Consider the following 16,210-nt stretch of genomic DNA (forward strand, 5'->3'; position numbering starts at 1 on the left):
ACTTGACTTCCCTTGCGTTTTAGATGCCTTTTTTTTTCTTTGCTGAAAAATTATTTGACACTTTGGGACTACAAAATATAGTTAAATATATTTGTGTGTGTAACTTAATAAACAAATAATCTTTGTCAAGTGACAAAGATTTCCACAAGGTACCGAATATTGTCGCACAAGAATGGTCATTTTTACTTATGAAATAAACAGTACAAGCTATTATGAATACCACACACATCTAAAACGGAATGGCCCACAGGGAATCTGAAGATTCAAGGTTCGCGCCCGTTGCTGTTTTTTTTTTTTTAAGGATCATAGCTGTGCTATGGGAATGGCCGTCAAACCCACGTGATCAAACTTAGAAGTTGGCGGCGGTTGCTGCTGGCTCGCTGCCTCGTTCTAGTCCTTCATTTCAAAACTGTAGACGGTTATGCTCAGATAGCCCCCGTGTAGCTTTGCGCGAAAATTCTAAACAAGTTGACGTAGTGATTTTATGCTGATATCGCAGATTATTGGACCAAGACTGTGCAACGTCATTGCTTTAATTAAAACACCACGCAGACAGAGCTCGTATAAAACGTATTTGTGTGTGTGTGTGGGGGGGGAAAATCTCAAAAAAATCCGATTGAAAAAATAAGTGTTTGATCTTGAAACAAATTCAAAATAGTGTTCGATTTTCGATACGACTGATTAGAGTTACTTGATTGGTTTGTTTTGAATTTCGCGCAAAGCTACACGAGGGATATCTGCTCTAGTCGTCCCTAATTTGGCAGTGTAAGATTAGAGGGAAGGCAGCTAGTCATCACCACCTACCACCAACTCTTGGGCTACTCTTTTACTAACCGGATTGACCGTAACATTATAACGTCTCCACGGCTGAAAGGGCAGGTATGTTTGGTGTAACGGGGACTCAAACCCGAGACCCTCAGAGTACGAGTTGAATGCCTTAAGCACCTGGCCATGCCGGGCCTAGAGTTACTTTACAAATACCTAAAGTTTGGTGATTAGTTGAGTATTTAAATGTCATTAGGAGTATATTAAGTTGATTATGGTGATTAGTATAATTAAAATTCCAGCAGTGGTAAATAACTTATATTACGTTATTGAATAATTGTACTCACTATCGTCGACTCATATTAGCGTAAAATTAGTTTAAATTTTCTGAAAATCATATGCAATGCCACCTATTTCATACAAAACAGCGTGAGATTTTAAAGATGAAGAATGTCGGCACAATGAAGACATGGGTCAGCGATCTTATTACTGGGGTGTTTTCTTCGAATTCTCTTCTCGCCTGGGTTAACCGGAACTTATCTTTAACTCTATATTTAGGGCTAATTCAGAAAAAAATAGTCATAATGTTGAACACAGCGCCATTGGTCGTGAAAAATCTATATATTTATATTTTGCTTCTTTATTTGTACTTTAGAAGGTTTGTTTGTTTTGAATTTCGAGCAACGCTACACAAGCTATCTGCGCTAGCTCTCCATAATTTAGCAGTGTAAGACTAGAGGGAATACAGCTAGTCATCACCATCCACCGCTAACTCTTAGGCAATGAATTTTGGGATTGACCGTCACACTATATTGCCATCACGGCTGAAAGGGCGAGCATGTCTGTTGTGACGGACGGGGATTCTTTAGAAAGTAGCAAATCATCTTGTTGAGCATACAAAAGATAAAAGCTTTTATGACATGTTTTCATTTAATAAAAATAAAAAGAGAGAGGGAACCTACTTATACACAAAACAACTTCTTAAAAGAAGGTAACGTTTAAAAACCGCTCGGAGGCCCGGCAATTGGGCCATGGCCAGGTGGTGAGGCATTCGACTCGTAATCTGAATGTCGCGGGTTCGAATCCTCTTCATACCAAACACGATTGTCCGTTTCAGCCGTGATGTCGATATAATGTGACGGTTAATCCCACAATTCGTTGGTAAAAAAAGTAGTCCAAGAGTTGATTGTGTGTGGTGATGACTAGCTGCCTTCCCTCTGGTTCTTCACTTCTAAATTAGGGATGGCTAGCGCAGATAACCTTCGTGTAGCTTTGTACGAAATTCAAACAACTTGTTCCCCAACCATACAGAAATAACCTTTTTAATTACAAAGCCTCTTATGTCAAATATTTTCTGAAACTCCAGATACACCAAATCCATAGCATTGTATAGAATTTCAGAAACTGTGTTGATGGAGAGAAATCAATATATTGCAAATAATGCAAAGACATTTATGAGGCATGTAGATAGATGTACTACTTACGTAACGTATTTTTTACCTCCAAATATCGTAAACTGAGGGCCGTTTCACACATAATTCTACGTTTCGCGACACCTAGCGACAAACGCATTTACTATGATCGATATTCAGGCAGTCAAAAATGATGAAGTTAACCAATAATAACTTTTAAAATTCCTTATTCTTTTTATTCCAAATCCCACTCTATTATTAGATATTATACAAATGATCCAGGGTTGTTAAATTAGCCCTTTGTTTTAAAGAAGCTCTTATTACGAGATAATGACAAAAAATGAAAAGATAATCCAACAGCAAAATAATTGCGTTTGTTGTTACTAGTTCGATAGAGATGGCTCTTATTTCAAATTCAAAAACAAACAAAAACTTATTTCAAATTCTATTTTTAAAGAATCTGTTTCGAAACTTGCTCTTCCTGTCGCTGAACATATAAAACTTGACGAGTGATAACTGAGAGATTCTTCAAGGTGAACTTACCTCGCAACAAAACCGGACCTTGGCTGAATCTACAAAAACAGACCATGCTCCGGGCGGCCTTTCTTCTACTACCGATAAGAACCATAAGTGCGGAAGGTATTGGGTAAACAGTCTTTGGAACTCCACCTGCCACATCTGTTCCATTCCGCTGGTAATTCAAAAGAAATGAAACCATAAAATTCTGTCGTCTATTATATTTTCTACATAAGTGCAGGAATTTATACAAGTTCCAAGACTTGTTTCTAAATTTAAATTTGGGCTTCATATAGAAGTCCTAATAACTGTTGCCAGGACAATGTCTTTATTATCTCTAAAGGGGGTACTGTTCTCTTTCTGTTATGTGAGTGTATAAAACATAACTCAAAATTTTTAACTGATATTGATCAAATTTTGTACTAAGGTGGAGTACCTTCGAAGTAACGACTGATCTTTGGGTGAACGTACGTTAAAGTTCAAGGTCACATTTGGAATTCAATAAGGTTTGAAGAACGGCCAGAATTTGGAAAAAGAATAAATTGAAATAGAGAAAGGATTTTGGCACTTAGACCTACATCATTACTGAGGTTGATGATGAGGTAGGTAGACATCTTATTAGAATGTTCACTGTAAAACTGAAAAAATACTTGGGGCGGGGGCTTGCATTTTTGGTATACCTTTCTACATTATCTTTTTAGATGCCAACAGATATTTACATGCAGATATAAGATAATTCAAGAAAGAAAATCAAAACGAAAAATTCAGGCTTATTGCATATTGTACTGCTTACTCGTCGTTGTTTTGTTACTGGGTACAATAACTGGGTTGATTTACGGTCTATATTGTGGATGCAATAAAATGTAATTTGAGATATTGAGGTAGACTTACAAGCTGGGTGAAATAAATGTAGCAGAATACCCCCCTCACATACATATATACAAGGTAGACTCCCAAGATGGGTGAAATAAATGTAGCAGAATACCCCCCTCACATACATATATACAAGGTAGACTCCCAAGATGGGTGAAATAAATGTAGCAGAATACCCCCTCACATACATATATACAAGGTAGACTCACAAGATGGGTGAAATAAATGTAGTAGAATATCCCCCTCACATACATATATACAAAGTAGACTCACAAGAATGGTGAAATAAATGTAGCAGAATACCCCCCTCACATACATATAAACGTATATAATCTTGAGTATATGCTTTTGGTTCCCATTTTGTTTTCAAGTACTTAAGCCCACGTCCTAAATAACATGATAGAACGAAAGATTGTTTTAACACTATAACTTTTACTAATATGTGGCAAGTGATCCTACTCTTTATGCAGATGGCGCTCAAACAAAATTAAATAAATAATAATAAACAATAATGTTTCTTTTTATGGTAAGGGACTAAGTTAAATTTGTGTGCTACCTTAAATCTTCATTAACACGGTGTGACCACTTAACCTTCAACCTCTATTCTAACCTGTTCTCAAATTTATTTTTCATGTATTATTATTTATATATTATGCAACGTAATACATGCGACATTGACTTTTCTAAACTAACTTACTGTGGCATTATTTCCCAAGCGCCAAGTCGTTAACAATTGTGTGACTTTCTAAACAAATATTTTATAGTTATCGTAACGAAAAATCTTAAAAAACATATTACAATCGAGAGTTAAATTACTTTGATTGCATTGACAAAAGCTCTTTAAACTTAGAATGTCTCGAAAATGTGAAGTTGAGTATATAAGGAGAGACCTCTGGCGTGAAATTTGATTTAATATAGTCTTTCTATAAATGCTTTTAAGAGGATACTTTAAAATACAGTATCATAAAGCTGTTGTTTCCCTCTTTCAAAAAAACGAGAGAGGCCCGTAGAATGTAATTTTCATTTTCTTTCTTATATAATTTTTATTTCATATCATCTATAGACTGAATTTACGTAGAAGTAAATGTCCAAGTACGACATCTATTTTGTGTCTGTTCTGTATAAGATTACAGGTCCTTAAAAAAGACAAAAAAAATCGTTGTTGGTGAGGTAATCATTATATTTAATATTTGTAAATTGCCTCTTATGAGAGGCATAAGCTGATTAATTTAAGGGTGCACCCTCTTTGTAAAAAAACAACAACAAACTTTCTGATCTCTATTAATTACATCAGTTTGTAATGCCTGAAATGTGTGTGTGTGTGTTTCTGGCGACCATCCCATTTTATCCTATGTATGTCTCTTTACTCGTTCATTTAATTTACTTATGAACGGTCCCCCTAGATTTTTTGTTTCTTTTTCCGGTAAACATGTGCCTCTTCCAGCACGTGGTGATTGCCGCTCAATAGGAAAATCAGTTTTTCAACAGTCATGGTTTTGTGCTTCTGTGCATAAAAAGGTAACGGATATTTTTAGATCTAATCACCTTTAAGCGGTCCTAAGTGAACACCGTTTATGTTAATAAAAATAATTCATGCCTCTATAAGAGTGTCATTTAACTTTTTCTCGGAACCCGAGCTCCTTCACGCGCCATGTATGTGTAACGTAATATGTTCTATTTGTCCAATCATGTAAAATGTTGTATTTCAAGATTTATATATCAGCAGATTACATCAAAACCAATTCCGTATTTTTATGTTAAGAATTACATAATCTATATTGAAACAAGAAGGGTTATTTTTAATAACCATAATAATATAAAGGTTTGGTAGTATTGAAATAAATACTGGCGCCTATTTGCCAGGCGAAGATTAACTACATCAGATCACGTGACGTCTGGCTCTATTCCAGAGTGAGAAGAAAAGCATTTGAAGTTTAATCGTTTCGTAAAGTTAAAGTTAAAGATAAATTTACTTTTTTTATTCTTTTCTTGTGTCAACTCTTGTTACATCCCTAACTTTGCACTTGCCTTAATTTATTGAAAATTACACTTTAAAATCAGAATACAAAATAAATTACTATTTTATGCTTGAAATTCCCAAACTTTAAGATATATATATTTTTTACAATACCTGCCTCAAACAGTTTGTTAATAAGTTATTTCTTGCAACTAATTTTGTATTCCAATCAAAATGCCCCTCGCTAGAACAGCGGTAAGTCTACGGATTTACAACGCTAAAATCAGGGGTTCGATTCCCCTCGGTGGGCTCAGCAGATAGCTCGATGTGGCTTTGCTATAAGAAAACACACACACTCAAAATTAACATGGCTACAAGCCGGTGTGTAGTACAAAAACTACGAACTTGAATTAACTGACTTAATAATGGTCAGTTGGTGTGTAGGGCTGCGTCTCGGAAGGGCTAAAGTTCAAGCCTATGATCTACCGCAAAAACGTTCCGCACTTTAAATTTGGTTTCTCTTCTTTAGCCGTTTATCCCAAGTATAACAACTTATTTTTCCTTACACGATTGACTTCGTCATTAACAGTGAAAATTCGTTTTCTTGTTGTGGGTTATTCCTGTGTAATTAACACCTTCTATATGTTATATATTAAAGCACGTATGTTAACTACTTCCTTAAAACTAATTGTGTGAAATCACTTGACATACACTATCCTCATAAACTCTTCCAACATCCTCAATCTGATAATCCGAAGACAATTCTACTTCTCATCATAGAAGTATTCTGAACTAATCCTGACAAAATTCTGAGCTACTGTTTCTAATTTTGACAGTACTAAGAATTTATTACTCTAATCCTGATATCATTCTAAGTTTCTTTTTTGAATTTCAACAAATTATAATTTCGTTTTACTAATCCCAATAATATCTCCAGTTTGTTCGCTTAATCTCAACAATATACTTGGCCAATATTTATCTAAACAACATACCAACTATGTTTTTTTTAATCCAAGCAATATCCTAGGCTTGTTCTCACAACAGTTTAATCTTTGTCTATTAATGAGCTTTTTCTTCAATTTTCTGAGCTATTATTCTAATCCTAGTGGTATTTTACATTTCGTCTACGTAATCCAAAACGGTATCGTAGAGTCTAGGACTCTATTCTTGCTTATTCTATTAGCAAAGATGTAATTAAGGGGGTAGCAATTGAATCCCTACTTGTTATTCGACTTGTCGATAAAACGTAACCCTAATTTTTGATAGTATGTTTCCCAGTTATTAGCAAAGCTTGTAGTTATTAGATGTTTTCACAAACGACACACACGCAGTAATTTTGTATCACAAAATTGTTGTAATCTACTACAACGATTTAGTACTGTTCTACTTTTTTCTTCAGGCAGTAAAAGTTAAATATCAGTGAACCGCTACAATGACTGAAACTGCTGGTAAATCTGACATAAGTTTAGTCTTTTTTTGTGCGTGTGACACCCCTTCCAACACTAGGTAGAAAATCCTGCTCATGTCTTTCATTTTTTTCACATTCTCAACATTGATTATTTCGAAGTTCATAAGTACACTAAAATAATAAATAATAGTAATACAACTAGTGACGTGATTATTCTATACTGTAAGATATTTTAACAAACATGTAAAGCTTTAGTTCTTATACTAACCTCCACTCTAACAATACATATACTTAAGTTTATTTTTAATATAAATTATAAATACGATGCTTAAACTTATATTCACTTAACTACCACAACCCAAAGTCTTAGTAAAAATAATAGCTTATGAGAAACAGCTTTACTGGGTCGAAAAACAATTAATGTTAATGTTGATTTAATAATTTGGAGCTAGTGGTATACAAGGCATGTTTTTTTTTTCAATTGTTTAAGCTATCCTTAAAACAATTGAAAATACTAAATGTACTTTTGAGTGAATGGTGGATTGAGTAAATTAATAATCAAGGCCCTGGCATGGCCAAGTGGTTAAGGCACTCGACTCGTAATCTGAGGGTCGCGGATTCGAATCCCCGTCACACCAAGCATGCTCACTCTTTCAGTGTGGGGGCGTTATAATGTGACGGTCAGTCCCACTATTCGTTGGTAAAAGAGTAGACCAAGAGTTGGCGGTGGATGGTGATGACTAGCTACATTTCCTCTAGTCTTACACTGCTAAATTAGGGACGGCTAGCGCAGATAGCCCTCGTGTAGCTTTGCGTGAAATTCAAAACAAACAAACAATTAATAAATACAACATAGCAACACATGGCTTCACATTAATACAAGCGGTAAATTTCGTCAAATTTCCCACCCCCTACCCTCACATTGATTTAATATCAGCTTCAATTTCTAAAATAATAAATGTTGTATAAAACTGAGAGCAACATTCTCATTAGGTCTCCTGTTTTTTTACCGTTAAGTTTACACTAAAATCTGGGAGCTGATTCTTCAAGATGGAAAGAGCACAGATAGTTCATTTCATTTTGTTGCTTTGCAATGATACGGCAAAAAAGAAAAACTGTGTTCACGTTCCCCCACTATATAAGTGAGGCCTGCTTTATCTATTGCTTCACCCTTCCAAACAGCACTGTTAAGCCTTGAATGCAGCGAAACTAATCTGTAGAGGCAGCAGTAGCGAATCCACAATATTTAACTTGTACGTTTTCGTGAAATCCAATGTATTGGTGAAGCAAAGGAATTAACCAGTCAACAACAATCTCCTAACCGGTTTCTCACCGAAACGAACTCGTAATTAGTCACCAGGTCAAGTGACTGACTGAAAACTTTCTTCAAAGTGACATGGTAATTACACGCTAGATTATATGACTTGTATGTGACTTTCGTCCCTATATCCCCCTGGTGAGCCAGTGCTAAAATCTACATACCGTATTTTCCGCCTAATAAGCCGAATTTCTGGCCCTAAATTTTGGACCTGATTTTTGGGGGTCGGCTTATTGGCCGATCACTCCTTTCTGAAATTTCCTTTTCTTAGGAAATGTTTTTCTTTTGAAAATTACCATAGGCGGTAATTTTGTCCCATCAGCAAAGCACGTTAAGACTACAGTGAAACGTTGTTTCTGGAATTTCATTGGTTACCTAATTACAGTGAGTGGAGCCAATAACGAATGACATATTGATTCCATCTCTGTCTCAATACGACACGTTCTGCTTTACTACAGAACGCCAATGATCACACACAACATGCATGCTGACGCTGAAACGAGACTAAGAAATCATTTTGAAGAAACTTGTCACTTCTTAAAAATGGCTTCGGCTTTTTGGGCGGTAATAAGCAAAAACCTTCATTTTCAGAGTTGAAAATTGGCCTCGGCTTATTCGGCGATTCGGCTTATTAACCGGAAAATACGGTACTTAACAATGCAAAAGCTGGGTAAGGTGTACCTAGCCCATTGTGTAGCTTTGCATTAAGAACAAGCAAGTCTTTATCACTCAGATTTTCCATCCACAAATCTCTAATTCAAAGCTTGAGAATTTGGAGACGAATGTGGCTATTCTTTAACATCTTTCTACATCCATCTGTTAGATTTAGCTTTGGAAGATATACAACTGAAGAGCAACTAGTCTGACTGATGAACTAATAGACTTAAGAAGTACAAGGTGGACACAACACTAAGATAAAAACACAAAATAAAAACTGAATACGAGTTACCATGACAAACAACGTTTCTTATGTTTTTGCATTATTGATATCTGATGCGAAACATTTAAACAGTTATCTTTGTTATGTAAACATTGTTCAAATGTTTTTTTTAAGTTCTGCCTTAACATTTTAGTATTATTTCTTGATGTCAAAGCCTTAGTCTACTAATAATTTTCTCAAGTAATGTGTAAGATGTGTGTGAATAATGGTTACTCCAAGTTTATTAAAATATATTTTAGAAAGTATTTTTAAGTGTGTGTGAAAAAATTGCAGGTTTACGACGGAACAGATTATCTTATATATAAATTTGCAATTGATTAATTTTATGTTTTTGATACCAAATGTGCTGTCTACTCTCAGTCCTCTGCAGGGAGGATCGAACCATGAAGTTTAACGCTAAAGTCCTGAAGTTGATATGTGAACCACTAAGGGGGGTGGGGATTATCACAAAAATGATTGAAATGTTTTTACTCATTCACTGCAAACGTTTATGATTCACACTGCTCAGCTGTCTTGTTTGTGTAGTTTTTCTTGTTAGTGTTTCTGTCCTGAGTCTGAGGTGTTAGTGCTGAATGGAATGAATCCTTCGAAATGTTTAAGATTTCTAACTGAGTTTCACATATTTTATGTTTCTCTATTAATAATGTTTTCATCTGTGCATATTTAATTTAAATTTAAATTTACGTGCTTATTAAAACACCGTATTGTCTGATTTTGTTTGACACTTTTGTTTTCCGTGAATAAAAAAGTAAACTTGAAAGTGGTGACAACCTATCAGGCCCCTCTCGCTCACAAGAAACGCATTTGTAATTCGGTATATTTCTTTAAAGCCAACTTTTCCGTTAGGATAATACCACAGAGGTTAATTATCACTGTTAATATTGTCATTGCGATATCTTATGTTCGAAATTTATCTGTTTATCTACATAACCTTCCTGCTTGTAGATTTGACTAGGAAATTCCAAACGTGACCCAAAAGTCTTTTATGCGTTATGTATTTATTGAAAGAGAGGTGGAAAAGCAACATACAAACACTGACCCATATGTAGTATCATCTAACACGCCCTCTATAAACAAATTTGACGTTCCAGCTCAGTAACTTCAATTTTCCATGGCTTTATAACAGCGTTGTCACGCCCTCTACATAAACAGCACAGGCGGGCCTGTCTTTGATATTATTCTAAGCGCTTTAAATTCACAACACTGGCTTGTCGTCTTTATTACGTTAAACCATGATATTAACACACATCACACCTACCAAAAGATAATACAGTAAAAGTGACAAACATTTACTTTGTTGCGTATAACAATAGCTTCCTCATTTAACGAATATTCATATTCCAGTAAGGTCACACACGTATGACAAGACCAAATATATGTACATTTCTAACGATAAATTTTACGAGTCTATCTCATCTAACTTATATATGATAAACGATTAAATACACTAAAGACTTGGAAAACATTATTATTTTTTGTTTGCTTCATCTTCATTCCCAGGCTTTATCCAAGGTCGAGAACGAGCAAAGTTGGAAAATAGCCAATCAAACGTGTTGTGAAAACGTACTTCCGGTAGTGTATAAAAAAATAGTAATTCCAATGGTTCTTAATGAAATGTTTGATGTCACGAGGATGGAATGCTTGAAGCGTTTCGTGTGTACATAGTGAACCCTCTAGTGGGCAAACGTGGAAATATTACTTTCAGTCTCGTGTAGTGTTCACTGCAAATGCTGAATATATAGATAATTTAGAAAGTATTTCCTATCGTGTTAGTTTCTTCTGTGACCAATGTGTGTTTTTGTGCTAAAACAGAAAAACGTAATAAAAAATAATACTATGTATTACGGCGGCATCTATTGACTTTCTCGTGTGATTTTTAAAATGCATTTTAAGGAGAAAACCCGAATCACGTGACTGTTTACACAAAAGGAAATAAAAAGCTATCAAAGCCAGTTTGGTTGCAAGTAAAATAAATACAATAGTCCTAGAAAATAATATCAAACATAATATTTTAAAATTAATATTTATTTTCGAATAGAAAGAACGTTTATATTAAATATAAACATAGTAAATTGTTTGTTTAATACAAGCGGCTTGCTTCAAAGCGTTTAAAATAAGTATTATGTCAACGACCAATGCCGTTGTTAGGAGGCACTGGACAACAAGTCCTGGCATTCAGGTGTCGTGGACAACAGTGGCTACTCTACGCTTACGCCTGAGTGGTAAGTAAACCTTGACAATCCTATTTCTTTTGAACTTTTCCAACAGTGCACTGTTCAGAGGCTACACGATGATATTAATAATACATTTACTGTAGATAGCTCGGAGGCCCCTGATAAAAACTTTGAATTGAAATTTATGTGGACGGGGACCAAACAAAAGGGTTCCTTTCTAACCTGAAACCAAGGCAGCAATGGTCACAACAAAATATTTTTCACAGTGTTAGATACCTTAAGTTTGCAATTTTGTAGTATTTTATACCTTAAGATTGGCATATTTGGCAAGGTTTTATACCTCAAGGTCGAGATATTTGATAGTATTTGACACCTTGAGATTGATATATCTAGCAGTATTTGATATTTTAAGGTGACATATTTTACAGTATTTGACACCTTAAGATTGGCATATTTGGTAGTATTTGACACTTTAAGGCAAGGTTTGAAAACCCACTAAGAAAGACCTTGAGGTTTCAAGATATTGGAGACTTTAACGACTTAATCATGTCTTATACATAAAAGAGACAAGTTTCAAACGAAGGAGTTAACACTTGTTTCTTAATTTGATGTTTAATTTCGAAACAGAAAATCACAGATAATTTCAACTGGAAGTGAGATGAATCATGTACCATACAAGTTAATAACGAACAAAATAATAATTACATAAAACATGTGATAATATTAATGAATAATAAAATATGTTCAATTTTAGACACACCTATATATATATATATATATAACAGAACCGCTTCACGTGCAATTATTTACGTTAAAATATAACGCATGCTCAGTTGTATGGCAGTAGATCTCATTTAATTCTTAGAATAATATATAAAAATGCTAAAAGGTTACTCCCAGAAACAGTTAAAGGAGGGGACATTACGTGATATTTTCAACGCTGTAAAATATCAAGATTCTATTAGATGTACGTGTACATTTTTTATATACATACACACACACAAAATAAAAAAGGTTTATGGGTCGAGAGACGTACTTACAATGACTGCTTCCATGTTGGTGAAGCCACAAGCGGAATGGCTGTCGTTCCGGAAAAAAGCTGTGATTGACAGGAAGTTGGATACATAGTGGGAGGCGTTGCCGGACACGATAGAACCGGCATTAGCGGCGAGGCACAGAGAACCATTGCACAAGTGGCACACTTGGTTGATGTCGCCGTCTTTAAATCCCTAAAATTCGAAAACAAGTATATATATTACACTGAGAACGTTGCACATACGTATATGCGCACTTATCCTCTTGCGTGCCCACTACCTAGTTTTCTTGCACAAGCGTTTGTGTATCTACAACCTTTGTGGGTAAGAGAACAAGAAACACAAAGGACATCTGACATTTTTTAAATATATAATACACACTAGAGAATAAAATCGTGCTATCCGATCCAGAAATACTAATGACTTTCACCTGTAGGTTTTTATCTTTTTAAACAGGAACGTTTTCAGTATATTGATATTTTATCTGCTAGACCTTAATAAAAAGAAGGCGCACACAAATATATGAATTAACTTTATGAAAGCGTCTATTGGTGTTTTAATGTAAGTTGTTTTTAAAGAAACCGGCTATTGGATGTCTTACTACAAGTTTTTTTTAAGAAAGCGTCTATTGGGTGTTTTACTGTAAGTTGTTTTTTAAGAAAGCGTCTGTTGGATGTTTTACTATAAGTTGTTTTAAAGATGAGCGTTAATATATTATTTGACTACAAAGAATGTATTTTCCACAATTCGCCAGTTAATTTCTTCAACGAAGCACCTTTATATACGACCTGGTTACGGATGAATAATTTTCTGATTTTCGACGATTTGTCCACTGTAGATAAACCTAAGACTGAAGAACAGTAGATGAAAACAGTCTCAGTGAGAGAACAATATAAAGAAATTTATTATTTAAACTTTTTTTGTAGCACACAACTTAATAATAATAAATAGAACAAAAAGTCTCAAGAACTGCCCTCTATTAAACCCGAATATTAGTTAATATCCTTCCAGCAGTTTTAAAATCCATAGCTTTGTACTCATACAGCGTTAATATCACCACAAATACTTTGTACTAACCAGTTGAAGAATAGCTGGATTCTACATTATTGTAGCTATGATTTCGAACTGTTGTAAAATAGTGTAAATCATTCCTTTGATTAATTTTCATACAGTTAAGAGACCTGATAGCCTATCAGTGTATGATCTGCAGTGGAAATGATGGGCCAATCTGTAATGGAAATGATGGTCCAGTCTGCTTACGTATGCAAATTAACATAAGGTGTGGTTTTACATTTGAAGTGTTAACGATATTTCATTCAAACATAACGAAAAGCTCAAGTTGTGTAGATTGAAATACTCTGGAAATGTTCTAAGAATGAAAGAGAACAGACTGTCAAGAAAGAAATGGCTGGAGGCCAACTGGAAGAAGAGTCAGAAGAAGACCGATATATATATATACTTGGAGTGAAACAATAGAGAGGAATGTGAAAAATAAAGACTTGGACAAAACAGAGGTGGAATAAGTGGCAGAATAGTGGACACAGTTGAAAGCTTTCCTTCTTAGCTTCACTTTGAACCGCTAGAGGTCTGGAAAGGGCTGATGGTGTTGAAGATGAACCGCCACTACGACCAGCAAGGACTGTTTAGCACTGATGTTAAATTCATAGTGAGTAAGAAATCCTGACATATTCTCAACCATTTCTGTGAAAAAAATTCCAAAATTACGAAGCACTTCAAACTTCATAGTTCACTGCACACAGTTGATAGGATAGGACTGAATTATATATGTTACATAAACTGATTGACCAATCATTTAACATCAAATGACTAATAATTTGTTCCTAATTCATATAACAATAAAAAGGGGGTGGATAGAATGCCAACGAACATTTTAGAAACAGCAAACAGATAATCAGTTTGTTACTTTTATTTAATGTTGTCTTTAAACGTTACCATGAGATGGATAGTTTCTAGTATGCCGAACGTTTTGTATTAGTCCTTGGACGGTGTTATCCCAAAATATTTTACCTATTAAGAAATCTAATGATTTTTGTGCAATTATTAAAAACTTTAAAAAAAACAAAACAGAACAGGTGTTGTTTAGAACCGATGTTGCCTGAGAAAGAGAAGGAAACTAGTGGCAGAACGAAATGTGTTCATCAGCATTAAGAACCTGATCTCGACCATATATTCTGCTGTTTATAAAGATTCTAATCAGTTTGGTATATATATATGCAGACTAGAAATTGTATTATTTGTTATTGGCAGTTAATATTGGTAAAATAAATTACTTTCAACTCATAAAAGGGAAATAAAATTATTGTACAGTTAACTTTGGCGGAATATTTCTCTTTCACAAAACAATGATAATTTAAAGTCGTCCTAACTGGAAGTGACTAGATCTTCGTATCTTCCTGTGTTGCTTCTACATCCTTCAATTTTTTTTCTATTTTTGTTTCTCTTTTTTTTGTTTCTGTATTTATCCTCTTGACTTCTCAAACAATGCTAGCGAGAAACCGGAAACAATTTTAAAACAATACAATACTGGGCAGGACAGCTTCAAACATTCGTTTTGTTTGATACAGCTCGTGACACGCTAGAGTAGCCACCTGACAGTTACGTAATAATAAACCTAGATCTCGAAATACCACAAAGAATTTTTGTGTAGTACCAACTAGTATGTACAGGTTTCGTGTTAACAGTTCTTACATTACACGTACTGAGTTGATGAAACGAAACGTTCTTACACTACAGGCCCTGAGCTGACGAACCGTTCTTAGACTAAAAGCTCTGAGCTGTTGAACAGTCCTTACATCAGAGGCCCTGAGATGTCAAACGGTTCTTACATTACAGGCTCTGAGCTGTTGAGCAGTTTTGATATTACAGGCCCTAAGCTGTCGAACAGTCCTTACACTACAGGCCCTGAGCTGTCAAACAGTTCTTACACTATAGACACTTAGCTGTCGAACAGTCCTTACACTCAAGACACTGAGCAGTCGAACAGTCCTTACACTACAGGCCCTGAGCTGTCCTACAGTTCTTACACTAGAGGTCCTGAGCTGACGAACAGTGCTTACACTACACATCCTGAGTTGTCGAACAGTTCTTACACCAAAGGCCCTGAGTTGTCAAACGGTTCTTACATTACAGGCCCTGAGCTATCATCAAACGGTTCTTACACTACAGGCTCTGAACTTTGGACAAGTTCCTACACCACAGGCATGAGCTGTCGAACAGTTCTTACACCAAAGGCCCTGAGCTATCAAACGGTTCTTACACTACAGGTCCTGAGCTATCAAACGGTTGTTACACTACATTTCCTGAGCTGACGAACAGTTCTTACACCAAAGGCCCTGAGCTATCAAACGGTTCTTACACTACAGGTCCTGAGCTATCAAACGGTTGTTACACTACATTTCCTGAACTGTCGAAAAGTTCTTACACTACAGGTCCTGAGCTATCAAACGGTTGTTACACCACATTTCCTGAGCTGACGAACAGTTCTTACACTAAAGTTATGAGTTAAACTGTTCTTACGTTACACGTCCTGAGTTGAAGAGGCGTTTGAACGAATTATCAACATTTACATATTTTCACCATAGGCACAAACATGCAAGTATACACCAGTTCTTAAACCTCAAAAGTCGGGTTGTACGTACAAAACCCGCCACTGAGGACCCTCAGTGTGAACATTCCCAGCTGCCCTTGAGCCATTTATTAGTCACCACACATACAAATTCTCTATATTTAGAGTGATCATTAGTGTCCATCTATACAAACTTACAGCTAGCAACATTAAAGAGCGCACTCTGT

General features: G+C 35.4%; 2 protein-coding genes across 7 annotated transcripts in view; one reads left to right on the forward strand and one right to left on the reverse strand.

Moving 5' to 3' along the window:
- Positions 1–16,210, reverse strand: part of LOC143230542 (receptor-transporting protein 3-like) — a 45,913-nt gene that overhangs the window by 12,607 nt on the left and 17,096 nt on the right. For 5 of the 6 annotated variants that reach the window (XR_013016498.1, XR_013016497.1, XR_013016496.1 and 2 more), the window contains exons 2-3: positions 12,404–12,592; positions 2,721–2,868 (exon numbers count right to left, since the gene is read on the reverse strand). Coding sequence is in view for 3 of the 6 variants with exons in the window: in XM_076464292.1 (XP_076320407.1) it covers positions 2,721–2,868; positions 12,404–12,549 (294 nt within the window). In the remaining 3 variants the exon portion in view is untranslated. Of the gene's footprint in view, positions 1–2,720; positions 2,869–12,399; positions 12,593–16,210 lie in introns of those variants that run through there. The other variant, XM_076464295.1, reaches the window with a different exon arrangement.
- The window catches only part of LOC143230543 (uncharacterized), a 57,625-nt gene continuing 50,544 nt past the window's right edge, over positions 9,130–16,210 (forward strand). Inside the window, exon 1 of the mRNA XM_076464296.1 lies at positions 9,130–11,411. Coding sequence (XP_076320411.1) covers positions 11,312–11,411 — 100 coding nt within the window. The 5' untranslated portion in view covers positions 9,130–11,311. The remainder of the gene's footprint in view (positions 11,412–16,210) is intronic.

Source organism: Tachypleus tridentatus, chromosome 10 (assembly GCF_004210375.1).
Source record: "Tachypleus tridentatus isolate NWPU-2018 chromosome 10, ASM421037v1, whole genome shotgun sequence".
In the NCBI taxonomy this organism is placed as follows: domain Eukaryota; kingdom Metazoa; phylum Arthropoda; class Merostomata; order Xiphosura; family Limulidae; genus Tachypleus; species Tachypleus tridentatus.